This window comes from Sardina pilchardus, chromosome 5, assembly GCF_963854185.1.
Source record: "Sardina pilchardus chromosome 5, fSarPil1.1, whole genome shotgun sequence".
Taxonomy (NCBI): domain Eukaryota; kingdom Metazoa; phylum Chordata; class Actinopteri; order Clupeiformes; family Clupeidae; genus Sardina; species Sardina pilchardus.
Genome location: NC_084998.1, coordinates 30,390,345 through 30,412,868, shown reverse-complemented (window position 1 = coordinate 30,412,868; position 22,524 = coordinate 30,390,345). Strand labels below are relative to the sequence as shown.

The 22,524-nt window shown below is 50.8% G+C and overlaps 1 protein-coding gene across 1 annotated transcript in view; it reads right to left on the bottom strand.

Moving 5' to 3' along the window:
- Nucleotides 1-22,524, bottom strand: part of med13a (mediator complex subunit 13a) — a 68,976-nt gene that overhangs the window by 27,511 nt on the left and 18,941 nt on the right. The window contains exons 5-9 of the mRNA XM_062537214.1: nucleotides 12,836-12,981; nucleotides 5,851-6,048; nucleotides 5,422-5,616; nucleotides 4,917-5,079; nucleotides 3,675-3,785 (exon numbers count right to left, since the gene is read on the bottom strand). Of these exons, the coding sequence (XP_062393198.1) occupies nucleotides 3,675-3,785; nucleotides 4,917-5,079; nucleotides 5,422-5,616; nucleotides 5,851-6,048; nucleotides 12,836-12,981 (813 nt within the window). The remainder of the gene's footprint in view (nucleotides 1-3,674; nucleotides 3,786-4,916; nucleotides 5,080-5,421; nucleotides 5,617-5,850; nucleotides 6,049-12,835; nucleotides 12,982-22,524) is intronic.

Below are 22,524 nucleotides of genomic sequence, written 5' to 3'. Positions count from 1 at the left end.
GCCCTTTGTCCACCCAAATGAGTGGACAGCGTGACTAAGACGAGGGCTGGTGTGGACGAGCTGTTGATGTTTGCTTCAAGGGGGTTGGATTGGGGTCAGGGGAGCGCCTCTTTTTTTAGACCCTCAGACGGGGCATATGTGTGTCACGACCTAGCCACAGAGGCCTCTTGTGGTCAAGACAACGGTCTGTGAGTGTGTGTGTGTGGGCAAGCCAGAGTTATTTCAGCGCTAGTTTCTGAGCTCATCAAACACAGAAGCAGCATGTCATATACACACCTAATTATGTGCACTTACATACTGTATACGAAAGTACAAACACTTTACGTGCCACACTTAGAGCTATGAACATCCAAAGATGCAAACCAAAGTCAAGGACTCCACACACACACACACACACACACTAGCCTCAACAGCCTGTATCTCTATATATACATACATACACCCAAACACTTTTCACTGAGTTTCTGCTGAGGAAATCCCTTTTCAATGTCACCTTTGGACGCTGGGTCCCCTCTGATGCAGTGCGACCTGGCTAGACTTTCCCCTTTGGCAACATCCTCAATTGGGCAGCCCTACTTCAGACTACTGCAGTGTATAAACAAGTACTGACACGCACACACACACACACACACAACAGGGAAGGAATCAAATGCCAAGCACATCCGAGTTTGCTTAAAATGCACTTGACTGCAGAGAGCCATAATAAATGTGGCTGCTATGGCGCCATAGGAGAGACAGGCTCTGTTCCGTCAGCTCTGAGGAGGAGGAGGAGGAGGAGGAGGAGGAGGCTGACGTCAATCAGACTGCTGCAGGCCATTCGTGTCCATCTTCACATGGCCTGCTTTTTTTCCCTCTGCGTTTTTTCATGTCCAGTCTCACAGCCAGCCATCGCCCATCTTCACCTCGACTCCTGCGTGTCTTTTCTCACGCTTTCTCCCCTCCCTCCCTCCCTCTTTCCGTCTTTTCCTCTTTTCTTCGCTTTAAGAGTGAGAGCACTGCATGCAGCTCATGGACAGTTTCACTTCCCAGATCTCTCTTTCTCCCCGTACAGAGAGGGGCTGAGAAGTGACCAGCGCTGGCCAGACAGGCCTCTTACTCAGACGTGCTGTTCGCCCAACAGTGGCCACGTTCACCAAACGGGTGGCAGCGGCGGTGCCGGCTTTGACCTCTGAGGGGCAGCGAGCGGGCCAGAGTGGCCAGGGCAGGAATCTCGTTCGGTCTCTCGGCCCCATCTTCCCTGGGTGGCCTGGAGTCGGCACCTGTGCAAGGCAGACTGAGCTCACACGACCAGAATGCAGAGTGTGAGTCACAGACAGTGATGCCGGTAACGCGTTACTTAGTAACGCGTTACTGTATTTTGACCACTTTTTTCGGTAACGAGTAATCTAACGCGCTACTATTTCCAAACCAGTAATCGGATTAAAGTTACTCATCCACGTCTCCGTGCGTTACTATTTTTGTCATTTTCATTTTGTCATTTTTCACTTTCTTCTTGTTGTGTAGACTATGCTCACGTTTTCAGCATGCAGCATACAGACAACTCATGTGTAGGCAGTAGGCTCCACGCAGCGACACAAACGTAAACAACAATGCAGGGAGGAGAGAGGCGCATTTCCTAGATGAAAATACAGTCAGTCGGCATATTTTGTGTTTGAGTCATCTACACATGACAACATTAAGGTACGGTGTACACTCTGTGTTGGCGACAAAGTGCAAGGCCTTTCTAGCTAAACATCCCGAGTTCGCATAGCGGCTCCCTAACGCACGCAACGGAGAGGGAGAGAGGGAGAGAGAGGGCTGTGTGTGCCCGACGCGCATCCAAGAGCACCCTGACTGGGCTGTTTCGCTATATCAACCGATACGTTTTCAGTGTAGGCGGGCTTTTATCTCTTTTCTCCCGAACTAAATCAATAAGTTCAATATGGTACAGTAGCGTCAGTCAGTGCCCCCAAAAAGTAACATTTAAGACCGCATCTACGAAAGTGTACCCCTGTCTCACGAAATAATGATCTTGCACACTGCACTGTTAGTAGCAGTGATTTTAGCATCGCCCATGGTGGCTTAAATGATGCTAAATAAATTAAATAAATGCGAAAGACTTGTCGAGGGGAGTTTAACAAGTGTAATTTCACTGGCATATTCTAAATGGCTACAGTAGAAGGATACACAAAAAGCCCAAACTACCAAAATCTTCATATTTTATTACCACAGTTTCTATCTATATGCCTTCCTTATTTACTAGACATTATTGAACAAACATTCATCTCTAGGCTATTTCAGTATCTCAGTAGGTTAAAGTATTTTTTAGATACCTCCCTGAAATAACTTTTTGCAGGTTGTGATGTCTATATTGTTGATGTTACGGTTAAAATGCACTTCCAATAAAGTGAGTATTGGCAAAACCGGTTGCCATTTTTATGTTGAGGCGGCGGGGGGCTTAGTTTAAAAAGTAACTAAGTAATCTAACTTAGTTACTTTTAAAATCGAGTAATCAGTGAAGTAACTAAGTTACTTTTAGAAGGAGTAGTCAGTAATCAGTAATCGGATTACTTGGTCAAAGTAACTGTGGCAACACTGGTCACAGACAGACAGAGAAAGAGCAGACTGACACAAGCCTCTGAGGTGTGCTGCAGTACAGAGCAGAGCAGCCACTTCACATCATCTCCGTCAAATCAAAGAGAAGGGGGGGGGGGGGGGGCGGTGGGGGGTGAGAGGTGCAGGACATACTTTCAGAAAACTCCTTGACGGTGCAGTGCATCTCCATTGTATATGTGTGTGTGAGGAAGAGAGCGAGGTCTATTTCAGTAGTGGTGTAGTGCGTGTGTGTGTGTGTGTGTGTTGGGGGTAGTTTTCCTCTGGAGGACATAGAGACGCTGACTCGGGGCTTTCTGCGCGCCGGCCCGCCGCCAGAGATGCGAGGGAGCTCCGGAGCCCCCAGGGGTCGTCGCCAGAGCTGCAGTCCCACTACACTACACCAGAGAGGGTTAAAGCGGAGCGAGAGGCGCAAACGTTCGATCATTTCCGCGTTCTGTCTTCGCAAAGGGGAGGGGGGCGAAATCCCCCTTTAAGCAGACCTGTTAACATTCGAACTGAACTGCTTGCCAATCTGACAGAGATCGATATCCCACTATGACGTCTTTGCGACACGCCTCTTTAAGCAGACAGGAACTGTTCAAATTTTGCTTCCATAGAGATGCATTACGTTGCTCTATCTTGTCAATAATGAAGGATCTTTGACTACACCCAACACAAGCACCCCCCGGCTCCCCTGCAGCACCCCGAGCCAGCACAACAGCACCACGCAGGACACCACATGGCCAGCGGAACCTCTGGACCTCTAGGACGCGCACTCGCGCAGTGCAACTCCAATGGGGGGAAAGATGAAAATCATGGACTGCATCGTTACTCCAGATTCATTTCCATCCTTTTTTACACCAGTACAGCAACTGAACTGCAACGCGAGACAAAGCTGCCTATTCCTCCCTTACTGTCCGTCTCCTCCAAACAGGAGGTGGTCATCCCTGCCTGCCAAGGTCCGCCAATGTCCTAAACCCTATTTCCAAACAGCAATGCAGTGCCTGGGTGTCCCATTGAGGTGAGCAGCTTTGAGTGGTTCAGTGTTGTATGTACACAAAGCTGGGTGAAAGTGCTCGTGATCGGCTGGGTTTGCGTACCTGGAGCAGAGGCAGGTGGACCTGTGCGTGGCCTCCACGAAGTCCCACGCCCCGACCTTCTCCGGCACGTCCGTCTCGCTCGTACCGTTGGCCGTCACTGAGAATTTACGTCTGGAGAGAGGAAGATGAAACGAGGGTTACTACAAAGCACGGACCATTTCTGGGAATCAATTCATAAACTACAACAACAACCACAACAACAACAACAACAACAACAACAAAACATGTTTGTCAACGGCTGTCAGTCATCACTGTTTTGCTGATAGCCCAGTACATTGTGTCATCATTCATCAAGAACGATGACTCAAGGGGTGTTGTATACAGCAGGTATGTGCTTCTCCTGCTACTCTCGCCGTGTGTGTGTGAGTGTGTGAGACTGACTCTCTTAGCTACTGTCAGGTTAAAACACATCTGTGTCCAACAACAAACCACATGAAACAGAGCCAATCTGAGCCTGGCTGTGGCACACAGTCTAGACCCCGTCGAGCGTGACTGACCGCATATACATCGTGCCCTCACAGGGGTCACTTAAGCGTGTCAGACTATACGCCTCCTCAAGTATGCTGTCGGTGAATTCAGTGGACTTACAAAGTCGTACCTCATAAAGCACTCTGGGCTTGACTGCTCATGCCTGACAGACTTGCTCTGGTGCATATAACACTAAACACATGTTTGTGTGCATGTTGAGGCCTATCTAGGACTCTAGGCCTAATCTATGCCACAGGGACACAGCGGAGTCACATACCCTGCGACTGATGCACAGCGTTCCAAAAACACAGCTTCAGATTGCAGACGCCAAACCACAGCATGTGTTTAACCAGAGAGCTGTCTACTTTGTTGGGAAATAGCTTGCTGACATATGCCAATGTTTGATGGCAGGCAAGTAGATGTGTCTTCAAATCACCTCAAGAGACTTTCAAATACAACGATGCCATTATCAGATTATACCGTATCAAACATGGCCACCTACAGAGCTTGGCACAGAGAATGTTTTTTTTCTCCAACAAAACAGTGGTGTAGTGTAGGCCACTTGTGTAGGATGGGCGGAGGTTCTGCATAGACTCAACGCTACACAGAGGCAGAAATCACATCGCTGTGTGATGGCTTGAGCAAGCCTGGCTGCTGTGGGCTGCCATGTGCCGTGTGCCGTGTGCCGTGTGCCGTGTGCCGTGTGCCGTGTGCCGTGTGCCGTGTGCCGTGTGCGGTGTGCGGTGTGGCGTGTGCGGTGTGGCGGGGCCGTACTTGTTCTGGGTGCGGTTGAGGTTGCACTCCTGCCAGACACGCTCCACCACCTGGCCGGCCATGCGGCGGGGGATCTTGCCGCCGTGGTGACTGGTGGTGTCCGTGCTGAAGCCGTCCATCACAGAAGACAGCTTCACCCACTTCTGAGCCGACTGGGAGTCCACTGCAGGGGACAAGAGAGGAGAGAGAGAGAGAAAGAAAGGGGAGAAAGGGACGGAGAGAGGGAGGGTCAGTGAACCAATCAGCTTTCCAAACAAGCACAGATCTAGCTAAACTAAGTGTTCTTTAGCTGCAATCATTTTCCATTGAAGAGATTGTACAATTTCACTCTGAAAATGTAATTTGGCATGTGCACCAAACACAGCACTTGCTGTGCAAAAGACCCATTTCATGATATAATACAGGCTTCAGGGAAAGAAGACTCTCAGCCTTAACAAAGCGCTCCTTTGCCCATTTCCAACCCATACCCAGTATACTTCTCAGGTGAGCGGTCAGCTCCTCCTACCTGTCTGAGCCTCCTCGGGCGAGGTGGGCGGGGTGAGGGTGACCGACGAGATGGCAGGGTCACGCTGGGACACAGGCACTTGGTGGCCACCCGAATAAATGGTGGAGCCGTGGGAGGACCCCATCGGGACCACGATGGGGATGTCCGACTGGGGCACCAGCACCAAACAGGCAGGGTACACCATCCGCACACCACCTGCTCACACCAGGAGAATAAACTCATTAGTGGAGGAATAATTAAGCTATTTTAATCATTGAAATCAATTATTCATTAAATTAACCAAATCATTAGTCAAACTCTCAGTCTCATTTCAGCAAAGCTATGCAAACACATGGGGTGGCTCAAATAACACTTGGTCACTGCTAAGAGGCTAACGCTGATTTGGGTGCAGTTTCTGTGTGCGACACGACAGACAAACACAAGTCTTACCGACGAGGACCTCGACCGCAGCCAGGGAGTCGTCCTCCCAGTCCGCGTCCTCCATCTTCTCTTCGGCGTTCTCCTTGGCGCTGGGGCTGATGGGATAGAACTGGTTCCATTCCTCTATGAGCTTCTGGGTGGGCGGGTCCGAGACCTTGAAGGACTGTCCCGTCAGCGTCCCGTTCAACCCAAACGGACTGAGAATCACTGGTTCGGAGAGAAGAGCACACCAGAGAGAAAAGGTGAGTTGTTTCGTGTGGCACACACACACACAAAACAAAAAGGAGAGCTTGCCAAATGCAGGGTCCTACTCAACACAACACAACAGCATTTCAGTGGCAGTCTAAGCAGGACAAAAACGCTGTCTCCTGCCGTCCTCCATCACTGGGGGTCACCCCACATCTCGTACTGAGTAGCCGTGGCTCCACCACCGGCGTGGTTAAACAAGGCCACAGAGAACCCTCCCTTCGAGTTCTTTTTTTCCACCAAAGTTCCAAGTGAGCGTCTGTCTTCCCGCGCACACCACAAACCCCCACCGAGGGAGCACAGCACAGCGCAGCCCTGTTGAGAGCCATTGTGGCCCTGATCGCTGGCCACAAGTGCCCATTCAAAGCCCATAAACACACAGAGCAGCCCATAAACGGAGCCGTCTCGCTGAGCCCCACGCAGAGCGGAGCGGAGCGGCGCACAGTGCAGGGTGCTGTGGGAAGCCCCGTCTCCTGGAGGGCATCTTGGGTCAGCTGGATCTCCCCTGGCGTTTATAGGGCACTGATGACCGAGCGCTTATTGTTGGACTCTGCCGTATTCAATACAATGGGGCTGCAACTACATGGCCACTGGCACAAATCCTGCGGATGTTTAAAATTAGCTTTTTGGTTTGTCAAACCTAATTACACCTGGGAATTGAAACAAAGCCTCAGACTGAGGGAATTGGTACAGGTGTGTGCATATGTGGGTGTATATGTGAAAGAGTGTAAGTATCCAGATGTGTGAATGTGTGTGAATGTGTGTGTGTGTGTGTGTAGGGGAGGGGGTGAACGACGCCATTAGTCCAGCCCTCCTCCCCTCGTCCACTGCATCTCTCTAGTTTTTCTCTCTCTGCCTCACATCCCTCAAGTCCTCACTCCTGTCCTCTGCTCTCCCCCCTTCTGACCATTCTTGTGCCTGGGTATTGATCAGCAGGGGCCTGGGCAAGATTGCACTTCCACCAGCGAGAGAGGGAGAGACCGAAAGAAAGAGAGAGAGAAAGAGAGAGAGAGAGAGACCGAGAGACACAGAGAAAAATCCATCCATCCTTTCCCATGAGGTTCCATTAGCATGCTCCATACGTGTCCTTCAGACAGAAATCCATATGTGTGTCCAGCAGAGAGAGGGGGGGGGGGGGGGGGGGGGGAGAGGGACAGAGAGAAGAAAGGAGGCCGGTTGCTGGGAGCATTCCTCTGCACTGGTGTTGAGAGGGGTGGGGGTGGGGGCAGTTCAACAGAATGTTCAGCTTATAGGCGTTAAAGAAGCTTAACCTTTAACCTAAAGTGCACACATACACATGCCTCCCACTTTTGAATTACATGCCAATGGGTAAAGCATGTCTGGCTTTTCTTCCAAGTGTGTTTGCACGATCAACATGAGATGGCAGGGTTTCACTGACTGACTGACTCTGCGTGTGTGTGGGTGCGTGCGTGCGTGCAGCAGGAGTGTGTGTGTGTGTGTGTGTGTGACAGTGTTTCGTGTGTGAGAAGGAGGAGGAGGAGGGAGGACTGAGGCAGCTCAGCCCAGAACTAATGGCAGCACTGGAAGAGCATTTTAATATTTGACACGCTGGTGATTACACAAGACACCGTGTCCCGAATCCCTGAGTCGCTGCCCCCACCACCCCACCCCACACCCTCCCTCCCTCCCTCCCTCCCTCCCTCCCAGCGGCCGCCGCTCCTGGCAGCCCCGGGTCTCATCAGTATGTGCCGGCTCTGGCTCGGTCAAAAACGGGAAAAAATTCACACTATTGACGGTAAACAAGCGGGTCCCTTGTGCAAGTGTGACAGATGTAAGGTCATCATTTGCATCTCGGCAGAACACAGGGTTCTTCCACGGGCCAGACGTCTGCCTCTCCTTGCCTGCCTTTATTGCATTTCAGAAGCCATCTTTTCTACTCTGGCAGGAGGGGGATGAGGGGCTAGGCATGTTTAATGTGCTCTCATTTGCTCATAAAAAGCAAGCTTGCGAGAGATCTCATCCAGACAGGACTGTCTCAGTTGTCTTCTATCAGTCGCCCCCCCCCCCCCCCCCCCCACCCCCATCTCGGTCTCCATCTTCATGTCTTTAACCCCAGCCCCCTAAAGACATGTCAAATATGCTAAGATCAGTTAAATGAGCTGCGAGTTCATTACGTTCGCGCTGCGCTGCTTTATGAGGTCATATCCTGGAAACGGTCTGTCGCTTTGCTGAGCACTAAAGGGGGCCTGTCAGAGTAAGAGAGAGGGGGGACTCGTAAACACCGCCAGGGAAACCAGACGCTCGTCGAGATGTGGGCTAGCGGTGGACCCAAGACGGAGGGAACCTTGCACAGAACATTTGTTGGGCAAGGGGGAGCGACCAATGTCCTGATCCACAACACTTAAACCCACAGCTTCAGAAAGGGAGAGGGTCAGTTCTACTGATTCAAATCAACGGCTGCACTGTACATATTCTCTGATTGTAATCCCATAGATGTTGTGCCAAACTCAGCAAATTGCTCCTCACTCAGTGTTTGCTCTCAAAGTGTAACAAAATGTTTGTACACCGTCCTGGCTCTGTAAATGGGAAACAAACACAGCCATAAACAATCCCAGCCAATCAGCGAGGTGCTTCAGCTCAAATGTCATCATCAATCTTCAAAACCACATCTGCGAAACGGCGTCTGCAGAGCAGAGACCGAATTACGGAGCGACCCTTTCAGAAATGGCCCGGCCTGAGCACAGAGTTATTTCATTCCGGTTCTTTTATTAATTAGGATGCAAACGGGCGGGTCAGGCGCCTCCTCCGGCGCGGACGCCACGGGAAGTGGGGGCAGGACCGAGGGGAAGAGTCCAAGAGTGGTCAAGCCCACATGCGTATCAACGGCCGACGCAATCGAGGCCAACTCGCTCAGAGGGGGCCAGAGCTCATTAACCCCCCCACGGCAACGGCATGTGGCCTTTCACCGGCCGCTGCTTGAGAATGGCCAGAACGCGCTCGCACGCATTGATTTAACGGCAGGGGAGTGAGAGGCCAGCGTGTAAGAGACACGCTTAAAAAAGGCGGGAAAAGATGTGATCACACATACTAGTAAAGCCGAGAGAGAGAGAGAGAGAGAGCAATAAGTGTAGGTGTGTGAGCGTGTGTATGTGTGAGCAAGAGAGGCTACTAAAGATGGTGATTGTGGACTGAAGGTAACAGGAGGGCTTGAGGGATTGTACCGTGTGTAATGAACACATCCTGTTCCTGGGGCTCACTCTCGCTCGCTCGCTCACCCTCTCTTTTTCCCTCTCCCTCTCTCTGTCCCCGCGCACATTCTCTCTCCCTCGCTCATTCGCTCTCTCTCCCTCGTTCATTCTCTCTCTCTCTCTCCCTAGCTGCGGCTGGGCAGACTCTCCCCTGATCTTCCTTCTTTGTTCTGCCCCGCTTTGTTGTCGAGGCGTTGCTCTTACAAACCGACTGCCATGCTGCTTTTCAGCCCTACTAATTACACACACCTTACAGGCCACCACCACCACCACCAAACACAACTAACGGGGAGGAGAGAGGGAGAGGGAGGGATGGGGGAGGGGGGAGAACGAGAGATGTTCAGAGGAGGAGAGATGGAGAGGGGAGAAGAAGGGAAAAAAACTAATGTCTGAGATGGAGGAAAGGAAATTAGTTGAGGGAGGGGTGGGGGAGGGGAGAAGAGCGAGGAGGAAAAGGCGGAAATCACGACCCCCCCCCATCCCCATCCCCCCACCCCCACCTCCACCACCTCCACCCTCGCTCTCATCATACTTATTACCAGGGTGGGTTAAGTGAAAAGCAGTAGCTTTTTCTGAAATCCCTCGGCCTGAATAAACCCCTCTCTCTGAATCCCCAGGCTCTCTGGCTGATGCGTTAGGTAAGCCCTGGGCTACTTCTCCACACGCCACACTGGGCTCTCCAGTTGATGCAGGTGTTGATTACGCATTTCTCACAGCACAAATAATGGCTACAAATGTCAGTTAGATAAATATTTGCTTTATAGACACAAAACAGCTATTCTGGCTAAGTGCTACCTTGACTGACTGACTTGTTTAGACGGCAAAGCTCTCAAAGCTGAGCTTTCAGATGGAGTCCGGAGACAGACACAATGTGGTGGTGGTGTCAGGACATTTGCAACATTTTGAAAGGAAAAGTACTACAATACCCAACAGCTTGTAAATTTCATTGGACGGGGGGGTGTGTGGTGAATAAAGCTGTGAAATGCTGAAATGGACTTGCACTCTCGCTCTCACTCTTCCCAAAACAGTGATGGAATTCCGAGGCGGTGACTCGGTGCCCCGTAGGTCTTTTCATTTGCACGGCTGCTCCGCGGGTTCAGCCACATTTATTTGTCTTTTGCTTTTGCAGCGTGCGGATGCTGAAGCTCCAGGCCCCTGCGCCTCTGGGGCCGACTCTGGCCTGCCCACTGACACCTCTAAAGAGTCGCTCTCTTCACTCAGGGTTCAATGCTGTTGCCCCGGGTTGTCAGAACTGAAAACTCTTTACTTTTTCTATTTTTTTTTTTTTAAAGCTGCAGAAATCGGTCGTGTTCTACATACATCTTCTCATAGGGGGCACTGCATAAAATAATGCTACTATGACTGTCGGTTACATATCCACTTTAACACAATGCAATTTTTTTTTTGCAATTCTTACGAATTATTTTCACAAAGAGGCACCTTCTATAAGAGTGCGTTCTTGATCTGAGTGTTCATCCAGAGATTAATACTGCGTTCATGCACCTCGGACCTTCGGAAATTTCTGACCTCCGATAGCGGAAAAATGACATGAACGCTAGGTCGGGTTGGATTTTTTGCTCGGAGACTCGTGCGGAAGTTTTGTGCCCCGAGGTGTCCGACTTGACGTCACTATCATATTCTCCAACCACGACGGCCTCCCTTGCAACAACACAAGAGGTGAATTTCACTGTCATTACGGATAGGCAAGGTAATTTGTCACTAAATTAACAACACAGACAGAAACACTCGCCCAAGACAATTTCCTTCTTGCTCAACCATACTAAGCAGTTGTAATAACGTATTTATGCGTTTCCTGTATTTATTTTCCGAACTGATCTCATGAACACAATTTTTTCGGAGGTCGGGACTTTTTAAAGGCAGGTCCTCCGAGGTTCCGAGCTGCATGAACGCAGTATCAAATTGGTGTAATCAGAGCTGTACTGTACAAATCACTTAACCGAGACAACAGGGGCAGGAGACACGAGACCAGAATGTTGAATGTGATTTTGGCCAACAGCACAGTAACTATTTACTTTCTAAGGCCGCCAGCATGCATAATGCATGACCCCCTGTTCAGACATCAAGACACACCTACAAAGAGAACCCTACAGCACTGGAGTTTCAAAGGCCTGAGTGCATCTGTCCCTCCCCACAACACAACACAGGTTTTTACACTCACATGCAAGACTTACATCTGCAAAAGAACGCTTTCATTGTAGTCCTTCTGACACTGGTTTAGACATGTTTCCCTAAGATTCGCTCTCCATTGTTTGAAGCATGAAGCAGCACACATGGGTGGGGTTGCAGCTCCAATCTGACATGCCATAATGCAGCAAGACCAACAAGAACACAAACAGAGCAACACTAGCTGCGGTTCCCACACCCACCGTCAGAGATAAAAGAGACTTTCAAGCACCCCGTAACCAAGTGCATCACAGTGACTCATTTTGTTGTCTACATAAACACCAGCACATCTCCTGCATATGAATTCAACACATTCAACTGTACAACTATTTAGAAACCGCCTTAGAAGCCCAATAGGTAATGACAATCCAAAACAATCCTAGTGATGGAGGTTAATAAATAAACAGGATGTACAGTGACACTTGAGATATGAAGCAGCATGACTGTTTCAAATGACAACTACCTCATGTAAACAGTATAAGTCATGAGAATGGCTGAGCCAAAGTAGTACTGATGATTCATTTCAACTTATTTTAATCGCTATTCTGGCTCACAGTGTGGTTTTGTACTCCTGTGATTCAGTGTTTAGAAAAATGGATCCACAAGCAACTCATTGGTAACGGATGGCCTCAAATAACTTCAGCAATTCAGACGGAAGGAATTACTAGGCTTTGGCGTTTAATTAATGCATACTTCTGAATAAACAATGCAGGGCTTTACAGACAGTCGGTTCTACAAAAGCACTTCCAGATTTTTTTACAAATGTTTATTTATGCTGCTGTAGTCTTACTAATTGCCTCCCGTTACAAATGTGTTTTGGTGCAAACTAGTTTTCTGTTCAGTTCCGAGTGAAGACGAGATGAAATTATTCTCTGGGATAATCTGCCATTTGTTTGCCACGGAGCAGATGGAGATTAGGTTGCCCAAAAATCTGGATTATTCATTTAAACATGGCACACTTATGACAGTCCCACGCCTCAGACATATGCAAACGTGTGATTAGAACATTTGTAAACAATATCTCCAGCACTAATCCCGGCCTACTGGAGGCTGACGTCAAGAGGAGCCAGCAGAGATGTGGCAGGCAACAATCTAAACACACACTCGGGCCAATCCCTCACTGCCGTTTAACTGCATATATAAGCAGCACATGCGTGCATGTGGAAGTGTTTTCTAGTACCCCCATTGTTCCTAAATTAGGGATTGTGTTGATTGAAAAGGTTTTATTTAAAAAAAGCTAACTGGAGGTCCAGTAGTTTGCAGGTGACTGGGACCCCTGCATGACGGACTACTGCTGGGAACACTGGGACGAGGTCAGGCAGGTGTGCTGGAGAGGGGTGGGGGGTGAGCGGTACCTTGGAAGGGGGTGCTGGCCTGCTGGGCCAGGGTGAGGTGCTCCTCGCTGAGGTGGTAGACGGGCTGGTGCTGGTTGATCTCCACGCTGGTGCACACGTTGCTGTCGCCGTGCAGGAAGAAGCTGAAGGCGCACGAGAGGTGCTCACTATGGAGAAGACGACACAGACAGACTGGTTTTAAATGGGGCTCACAAAAACACCACACAAGCCAATCAATGTAGTGCCACATCAACAACCACCAGTGCTCCTCCCTTCCAGTGCAGTGCAGTGCACGCTCAGAGACTGACGTACAAGACAGCATGACATTCCACCAGATGACTACGACAGCAGTTTGTGTGTGTGTGTGTGTGTGTGTGTGTGTGTGAGAGGGGAATGAGGACAGGAGTAACGTAAACAGTGTCCTCTGCCACTGCCCCCGGGAGCAAGAGCTGAGGGACATCTGGTCCCCACACTGCCCACACACACACACACACACACACCTTATGTGGTCTTTCACACATTCCCCTCAGCTTCCTGCTGTCCTCACACACATATGGCACACACGCACACACGCAAAGCCAGTGCAAAAGAAAATACATCAACACCCTGCAACGTAATCTAAATATGCTGGTGTGAATGGAGTATTGACAGAGTGCATTTAAACACACCACACAGTAGATGCAGAGGAGCGGAGCAGGGGGGGTTGTGACTTGTGAGAGCAGCCTGTAGCCTACAGCAAGGGCCATAAAGCAATCACACTTACGCACTGACAAGAGTGTCAGGGAGAACAATCCTTGGGAAAGGGAAAGAGAAAGACAAGACACGGGAAAGGCTATTGTGTCCACATTACTCCTTTTCTCCTGACATCATTCTCTCCCTCTCACACACACACACACACACACGCACAAAGAGAAAAATGGGCTTTGTGAATTGTGGAGTGGATCAAAGCGAGGTGCTTCCTCCCAGACCCTTGGCAAAGCGCAGAGCATCCTCTCCCGCCTGCAGCCCTCATCTGAATGCAGCGGAGCGCACGGGCCGGACGGGCCAGCGAGAGAGCGAGCGAGAGAGAGAGAGAGAGAGAGAGAGAGAGAGAGAGAGAGAGAGAGAGAGAGAGGGAGGGATGGAGGGAGAGAAAGAGAGAGGGAGGGATGGAGAGAGAGGGAGGAGGGAAACACATAGTCCCATGCAACAATAAACTCCAAAAGAGCGCCGCCTTTGAGCTTGGCAGAGCTGCCGAGGAGGGAGAGAAGAGAAGAGAGGAGGAGGAGGAGTGTGGAGGAGGGAGAGAAGAGAGGAGGAGGAGGAGTGTGGAGTGTGGAGGAGGGCCGAGGGGGGAGAGAGGAGAGGAGGGTGAGTGTGGAGTGTGGAGGAGGGCCGAGGGGGATGCTAACGGGGCCCAGAGGAGAGATCTGACCGCTACGGGGGCCACTCGCACAAACAACACTCCCCTCACGGCCCCCGGGGCCCTAAGAAGTTGTTTCGGCCTCATCAGGAACCAATTAAACACGGAACCTCAGGTCGCATTTCCTGGGAGGAGCCGCTTAAGCGAAACACGGAGGGTCTGCCACACGGGGAAGGCGTCTGGGGGAGGTCTGAAGTGAGTGGACTCTGAGAGTGGACGCTGGAGTACAGTCCCAAGATCACAGTTCAATAGCACGCCATTTACTCCAAGGAGTGTGCATGTGTGAGAGAGTGCTAGAGTCACTTCATAGACATCACTCAGCGCTTCTGCACAGCTAACCAGCTCTACACACACATAGCTGTGCTGTTTGATCTTCTGCAGCCCACTGATTAGGGGAGAGAGAGAGAGAGAGAGAGAGAGAGAGAGAGAGAGAGAGAGAGAGAGAGAGAGAGAGAGAGACAGCCATCACATGAGGTTTCTAGACTAGGCCAAACCGTTCTAATGTGCTTTCATTTAGCAGCTCCTGTTTTAATCTGTTCTCTCTACTGTTGACCTGCCATCCCTGGATGCAGTCACGCTGCAAACACCAAATGGTGACGGGACGTGCTGCTGCATCTGTGACAAACACACACACACACACACACACACACACACACACACACACACACACACACACACACACACACACACACACACACACACACACACACACACACACACACACACACACACACACACACACACACACACACACACACACACACACACACACACACACACACACACACACACACACACACACACACACACACACACACACACACACACACACACACACACACACACACACACACACACACACACGCTTTCCAGTGAGGCCAGCCCTGCTGAAAACTGCAGCACAATCACTTTCAGTCACAAGGCGCGCCAGCAGGCATGCTGCTGCTCTTACTGGGCCCACACACACACACACACACACACACACACACAGCAGGCACACACACACACACGTGCACGCACACGGACACAACATACACACTCTTGTACACACACACGCAGCACAGAGACACAGCAGCACAGCAGGCATGCGCGCTCGCGCACACACACACACACACACACACGTGCATGCCTACAAACACACAGAGCATACACGTGTACGCACACAGTCAGCACACATAGGTGCTAGAAGACCAATCCTGCTCTCTAGAACAACCATAACAATGTGAGCGCGCACACACACACACACACACACAGCTCAACCCCCCACCACTACCACCACCCAGCAAATCATTTGACTAATCTCCACATCCGCCTCCATCTGAAACCCAAATTCAGATTACATTAACAACAGACAAGCTGGAGAGACTCATCTCTTACACTTTCTCACACGCATAATAAAACCACACACACACACACACACTCGGCTCAGCCGAGATCTCCATAGCAGATGGATGTGGGCAGTCAGTGGTGCCTCTGCAAACAAGTAGTGAATGAGGTCAGCACCGGGCAGAGATAGCCAATCAGCCAATCGTCATGACAACCCATCATGATACACACACACACACACACACACAGAGAGAGAGAGAGAGAGAGAGAGAGAGATGCATTTGATGATGCACAGATGCATCATCAAATGCAGACTAATATGAGAAGAGAGGGGAAGAGATCGAGGAGGACGAGAAAACAGGAGAGAGAGAGAAAGAGAGAGAAAGAAAGAAAGAAAGAAAGAGAGAGAGAGAGAGAGAGAGAGAGAGAGAGAGAGAGAGAGAGAGAGAGAGAGAGAGAGAGAGAGAGAGAGAGAGAAGGTAGAGAAAGACAGAGAGCGCACAGTGGATTCCTGGTGTGCTGAGTGGCAGTACGTCTGTGCACCAGGGCTTCCGGTGTGGTCAGTCACCACAGACTTCCTGACGAGCAGCAGACAGTGGAGGCCGGGACTAGCCGTCTCTGGCCCTGACTGACACACACAAACACGCTCACGCTCACTCTCACGCTCACGCACATTCAGTTTCGTTTTCCAAAAACCAGCTTCTGCTTCTCACACACATCATACAAAACATCAAAGACCTCGCCTAACCAAAAACACACTGACATTTCAGTTTCACAATCAAATATCAAGTTAAAGTGTCTCTCTCCAAAACACACAGAGAGAGAGAGAGAGAGAGAGAGAGAGAGAGAGAGAGCGAGCTCAAGACGTGGTGTGGTCATCTGACCCGTCCCACAGAGGAATCCCCATGTATAGCCTAGCGCCTACTGCTGACAGGACCAGCGAGAGGGCAGTGCTGCCGCTCTGCCAAAAAGAGCTGCTTACAACTCCCTGCCAACTCCCCTCCCCTCAGAGAGAGAGCGAGAGCGAGAGAGAGAGAGAGATGGAGGGAGGGAGAGGAAGAGAGAGGGAGAGAGAGGATATCCCACGCTTATCATGCGGACACGAGCAGTAGGGATGTTTAGTGACTGATGTCATTTCCCCTCTCCACATGACGGGCCTGCTGCCCATTGCCCCACCTGCCCACACCTCCGGTCAGGGGAGCCTTTAGAACACACACACACACACACACACACACACGCTGGGAAGTCACAGCCCATTCAGCCAACCTCTGAAACACATGCACCCACACACACCCGCAATCAGAGAACTGAATGTCAAAACACGCACACAAATAACATGACTTTTCACAAATCAGAAGAAGAAGAAAAACACTCTCTCCATCCCCATACGATCTCCTCGCACTCCACATCAAAGCGTCGACATGACATTAAACTCACACGCTATACGCCAACACACACATGTACAGTCAACACATGAGCGTTGGGTGCTGCTGTTAAGACAGAGGCTTGTAGCAACTCTCCCAGTGATACTGTGCACTGCTGCAGAGCGCGCGCTTCCCTCCGCCACCACAGAGAGGTGGGAGTGCTTTTGTCCCACGTCAGGCGCTCACGGCTCGTCCAGCTGCAGCCGCCGGAGCTCGGTCCACCGCAGACAGGCTTCGACGCCTCGGACTGTGAGGAGAGAACGCCGTCAAAAGACACAAAGGCACTTGCGAGACGCGCTCGCTCGCAGGCAGTGTGAGTGAAGACTTCCAAAGGCTTTTCCCCTGAGGGATTGTGGGAAGCGTAGTCCAGAGAGAGCCACCGAGAGACGGGGCTGTGATGTGGGGAGACACATTCATCTGGAGGAGGCCCAATCAGAGGGCACATCGTCACCCTAATTCTGTCAAAGTCCCTAGCTACCCTCCACTGAGTGCTCGCTTGTGTTTTCACTAGGAGCACAAGCAAGTGTAAACCATCTACACAAACAAAACACACACACACACACAGTAACAGTTTATTTATCTAGGGCTGAGTGAAACCCTTTTGATGTCAGAGGAGTGATGATGGCTGTGGTCACAAGGTTTTTAAAAACACGTTGTCTTTTTCTTCAGACTGGCCGGGCTTATTTCCCCGCTGCGTTCTCTAGTTTATTCAAGGGTGGCTTTTTATCTCGGCTGGGTTTGGCTGCCGCTGAGCTGCTCAAGTGCTCATCAGTCACATCGTTCGTTTGGATTTCTTTGTGCTCCTGAAAACGCTCGCTCGGTGCCGTAAGTGGGCCAGAAATTGGTCATCTGCATTCGATTTCAAGCCAGCGGGACGCGCAAGGTAAAAATCACAATAAAGAACATTCCTGTGATTTACAGGAACAAAACATGTGCCACCCACCGTGTGTAGACCTGTAGTGTGTGTGTGTGTGTGTGTGTGTGTGCCTGTGTGTCTAGCCCATATATGTCTGAATAGTAGGAAGTCAAGACCGGACGAGCAGGTCATCCCATATACAGGAGGGCAAGAGTGAGCCCTCACACCTGCCCCCAGGAGCAGAGTGGTGCTTGAGCATCTATTATGAAATGTAAAGAGACATCGCTTTAGAACTAGGCTTACTGAACTCATACTGGCTCTTTCATGCTTTTTCATGTTATATGTGCGCTCTTACATATACAGTGCATACAGTATGTATTGAATCTGTTTGAAAATTCTACTTGATCCATCTCCACTGTATGCACCACTGAGGGAGATATTCTGAACTCCATTACGCAACTGTGCGGCGACTAAGGCTGGGATTATACTTGCCGTTAGACCAAGCGTAAGCGTATGCGCCCGTGTGCGACCTGCTGTGTCCTGTGTACAGACTCGCTGCAGCATTACGCACCTTACTGGAGGTCTTCACCAGAGGGAGACTAGTAGCCTAATATCAGATGTGGATGTGGCCATGTGCCATTGTTTACTCTCATGATTGCCCCCAGCTTTGATGTCGATAATGCATCTTGCTGTCACTTTCTTTTGGCAATGATCGCCCCCTACTTTCTTGTCAGTATTGCATCTCGCGGACGCGTCGTGTTCGCTTGCGACGACGTGCACGACCGACGCACCAAACGACCGCAAAATACGCGAGGCAGCCATGATGCGTACACGAACGCGTTGTCTACAGCAAGTCTAAACGTGCCTTTAGACATTCTACTCCACTCTATTCTAGCCGTCATACTCTGAATGACAGAGGTGACACGATGTCAACCCAGCACCCGGTGTCTGCCAGCACACACTTGATCAACAGCAAAAGCACATCAATCTCGTAATCTCCCCCACAAACACACAGATCCTCACAGGCACAGCGCAGACCTCAGCAGCCAGCAGCACTTGACGAGAAAAACAAACCAATAGAAGGGCCTTAGAGGGGGCCCGCCTGTCACTCGAAAGGGTTATCTGCTTTCGACTGGCTCCTTGACTAGATGTGGGAGGGACTCCGTGGGTGCAAGGGGAGGGGTTAAGGGGCCCTGGGGGTGGCGGAGGTCAGTGGTAACTTAAGACGGACCGGTCTGTGACTGGAGTCCTGGTGCATGTAGGCGCTTGGAAGCCAGACGAGTGAACAAGTTGTGCAATTCCTTGGATGCCTTATAAGGATGGGGTGGGAAGTGTGTGTCTGTGTTGGGGGGTGGGGGGGGGGCGGAGTAAAAAAAAATGTCTGAAACTTTCCGGATAAAGAATTCCCATCGGCCGTGTTGAGTTTGGTCTGTGTGTGTCTTCCACAGGCCTGTGTGAGGTATACTTGTGGTCTGCTAAAAAACAGCAGCACTTGACAAGGTTGTTCCCCCCCCCTCTCCGTCTCCGCTAAAAACACTGCGCTGTGCTAAGCGCGCAGGGGTGCGAGAGAGAGAGAGAGAGAGCGCATGTGTATGGGGCGTGTTTGGGGTGGAGGGCTGTGTAGGTGGGGGGCGGTGGAGTGGAGCCCTAATCTCCCCTCTCCTGCGCTGAGGAGCCGCTCCAAAGGCCCATCTCCCTCCCCTCCACAAACACCACAAACACACACACACACACACACACACACACAGAGCTGCTCACATGGCACACCCGTCTCCAAGCAATTCCCGTTGCTAGAGAGACTGCCGAGTCTGCCGGTGTACTCACAGAATGTGTGTGAGTGTGTGTCTATGCGTACGGGGGTGTGTGTGTGTGTGTGTGTGTGTTGTCTCAGTTTATGTCTGAGTTGGTCTCTAGACGGTTAAGTGTGAGTGCATATGTCTGAAATGAATGTGTATCAGCCTGGCAGTCTACAGGGCATACAGTTCCTGCCTTTGCCTGGGAGAGGCAGGGTGTGTGTGTGTGTGTGTGTGTGTGTGTGTGTGTGTGTGTGTTTGTGTGTTTGGACTAGGGATAAATTTAGTGCTTTAGCAAGTCTGCCAGCTCGCACCACACACTCTCCTGCACGCGTCTGTGCTGTCCCACTTAACACAGGACTGCTCATCTCTTAACCCTGACCCCACACACACACACACACACACACACACACACACACACACACACACACACACACAAACCAACCAACCAACCAACCATCATCACACACACACCCAACCACCATCTGCGACCACAAAACAGACAACAGTACACTATTCGCATGCATCCAAACAAACACACACACAGGCGTATGCGGTCAGTCAGACAGTAATGCCAGCAGCCGGCACCTACACATGCATCTAAAGCACCCTGTGCAAACACAACCTCAACGTAAACAAAGCATACCACATCCTAGAACACAGACATCTAGAGACCACATCAACGCACTGATCAGGCTGCCATTTATGATCAATACAGAAGAGGACATGCAGCTCAGTGAGGATGCAACCCCATACACTCTGTGTGTGACTGCTGCGATGGGCTCTTTATGTGGCTGAGAGTGTGTGTGTGTGGGGGGGTGGCTCTTACTAAAGGAGCACCTCCCTACTTGCTCATGAAAGGAGGCAGAGAGAGAAGGAGTAAAGAGCACAGGAGAGAGAGTGGCTGTAAAGTACTATGTATAGTAAGTGTGTACACTACTTATCAGGTTTACATTACCCAGTCAAACAATTGTCAGGAAGATTAAAAACACACAGCTATTAGGCTCCGATATGTCGAGAGGTAGTAACAGGTGACACGTGGCCCAACACCCTTCGCCCCCCCCCCCCCCCCCCCCCCACGCCTGCCAATGGTGTTTACACGGCGCGAGAGGCCGCCAGACAGGCAGCGTGTAAACAGGCCGAGTGAGGCCGACGAGAGTCCAGTGGGGTGACCCGTGGGCCAGAGAGGGGCCGAGCCCTCCCTCTCTACTGCATTAGCATAGGGCAGGTGAGGCCGCCACACTTTCCATTTCAGGCCCTGTGTCAATACTACCACACCCTCAGGACAGGAGGAGGAGGAGGAGGTGGAGAGGGGGAGAGGGGGAGAGAAAAAAGGGGAGGGAGGCTCAACCTGTTTTACAAGTCAGGACAGCACAAGAGGAATGCATTTAAAAAATGATAGGTTATGAATTAACCATTTAAAAAAAAAAATCAATTATTTAACAAAACGAACGGCAAAAACGTGTTGGCCAGCAGAGAGGGAGGTCTCCTTTGTGATTCCTGTGGGTATGCAGGCTAAACCCCCCACACACCCCCCCCCCCCCCCCACACACACACACACACACCCGATGTAGAGGATATTAGCAGGTCAGTGTCACGTTAAGCACATCCAGGAACAACACGGCCTCCATTCTTACAGGTTTACAGACGTAATCCCACCGAGCGCTCCAAGCATGTTGTCCCGTTGATGCCGTCTGCCCTCGTAAGCAGCACAGACACCCAGCCATGACAAGACGCTCAAGTTAACGAGAGTGACAGGGAGCGCAATGGAGTTAGTTGGCTAGTCGTGCCGTCTGGCAAGCCTGTCTTAGCCATGTTTCAGAGAGGATAATGATGCAAAGTGAGGCTAATGATGTGATATCGCCGCCCTTGTGGTGGGAGGTCTCTGGGGACACACACAAGCAAAGTCTAGTGTTCTAGTGAGGCCCCACTGGGATGAAACTAAAATGACTGTGGTGGAAAAACACACACACACACACAGCTTAGAGCCATCAACTGCACCACTAGTGCGACAGACACACACACACACACACACACACACAAAACAAAAGGGGGACTTAGGCTAACGGGAGCGGCGTACGAGCGGGCTCGGAGCGCTGGAGATCCAAACAATCTCCCCTTTCACATCCTCCCCGTCCCTCGCTGCCTTCTCCGTGACAGTGACGCCACACAGGCACAGGAAGAGCACACGATAACCGTGCCGAGAGAGACGCGATAGTCGCATCAAAGGCAACGCCGACTCTGCCCGGTCAAACCCCTTTTGCCGTTTTCTGAACACTAGCGTTGAGCCAGAGAGCTCACTAGTAGCCTCGTGGTAAAAAAAAGGAAAAAGACGCTCGGCTTTAAGAAGGGCTCTATGAAATGCAGTGGTGAGAGACCACCGCCACATGAATAAATGCAGAGATATGAAAGAGAGAGGGAGATGGGGAGAGCGAGAGCGAGCGGGAGGGAGGGAGAATGAGAGAAGGACTTCTCGTGGAGGTTATTTATAACTGAAGTAGTGAGAGTTGCATGAATGTGGCGCAAATTCCAGAGGAAACTCCATTGTTCCTGTGGCCCTGGTCAAAGAATCGGAAGAGCCTCTGGAAATTACACCGCTAACAGGAGCTACAGACCCGAAACTGGGCTGTGTTACCCTCTGGCAAGTACAGGTGCAGCAAGTGCCAAAACACACACAGACTATGTGCATCTATAATACTCAAGTCTGAATGTGTGTGTGTGTGTGTGTGTGTGTGTGTGTGTGTGTGTCCGAGTAGAGTGTTCCAAGTCTTATCTCAGTACAGCATAAATGCCTCTCAAGAGCATGTTTGGACCTGCACTTGCAGTTTCCTCCACTTGAAGGAGCAGTCAGTCATTGTGCCAGAGGGCTGTTGATCATGTCATAGCCCTCCCTTCAGTGCCAAGAAAGC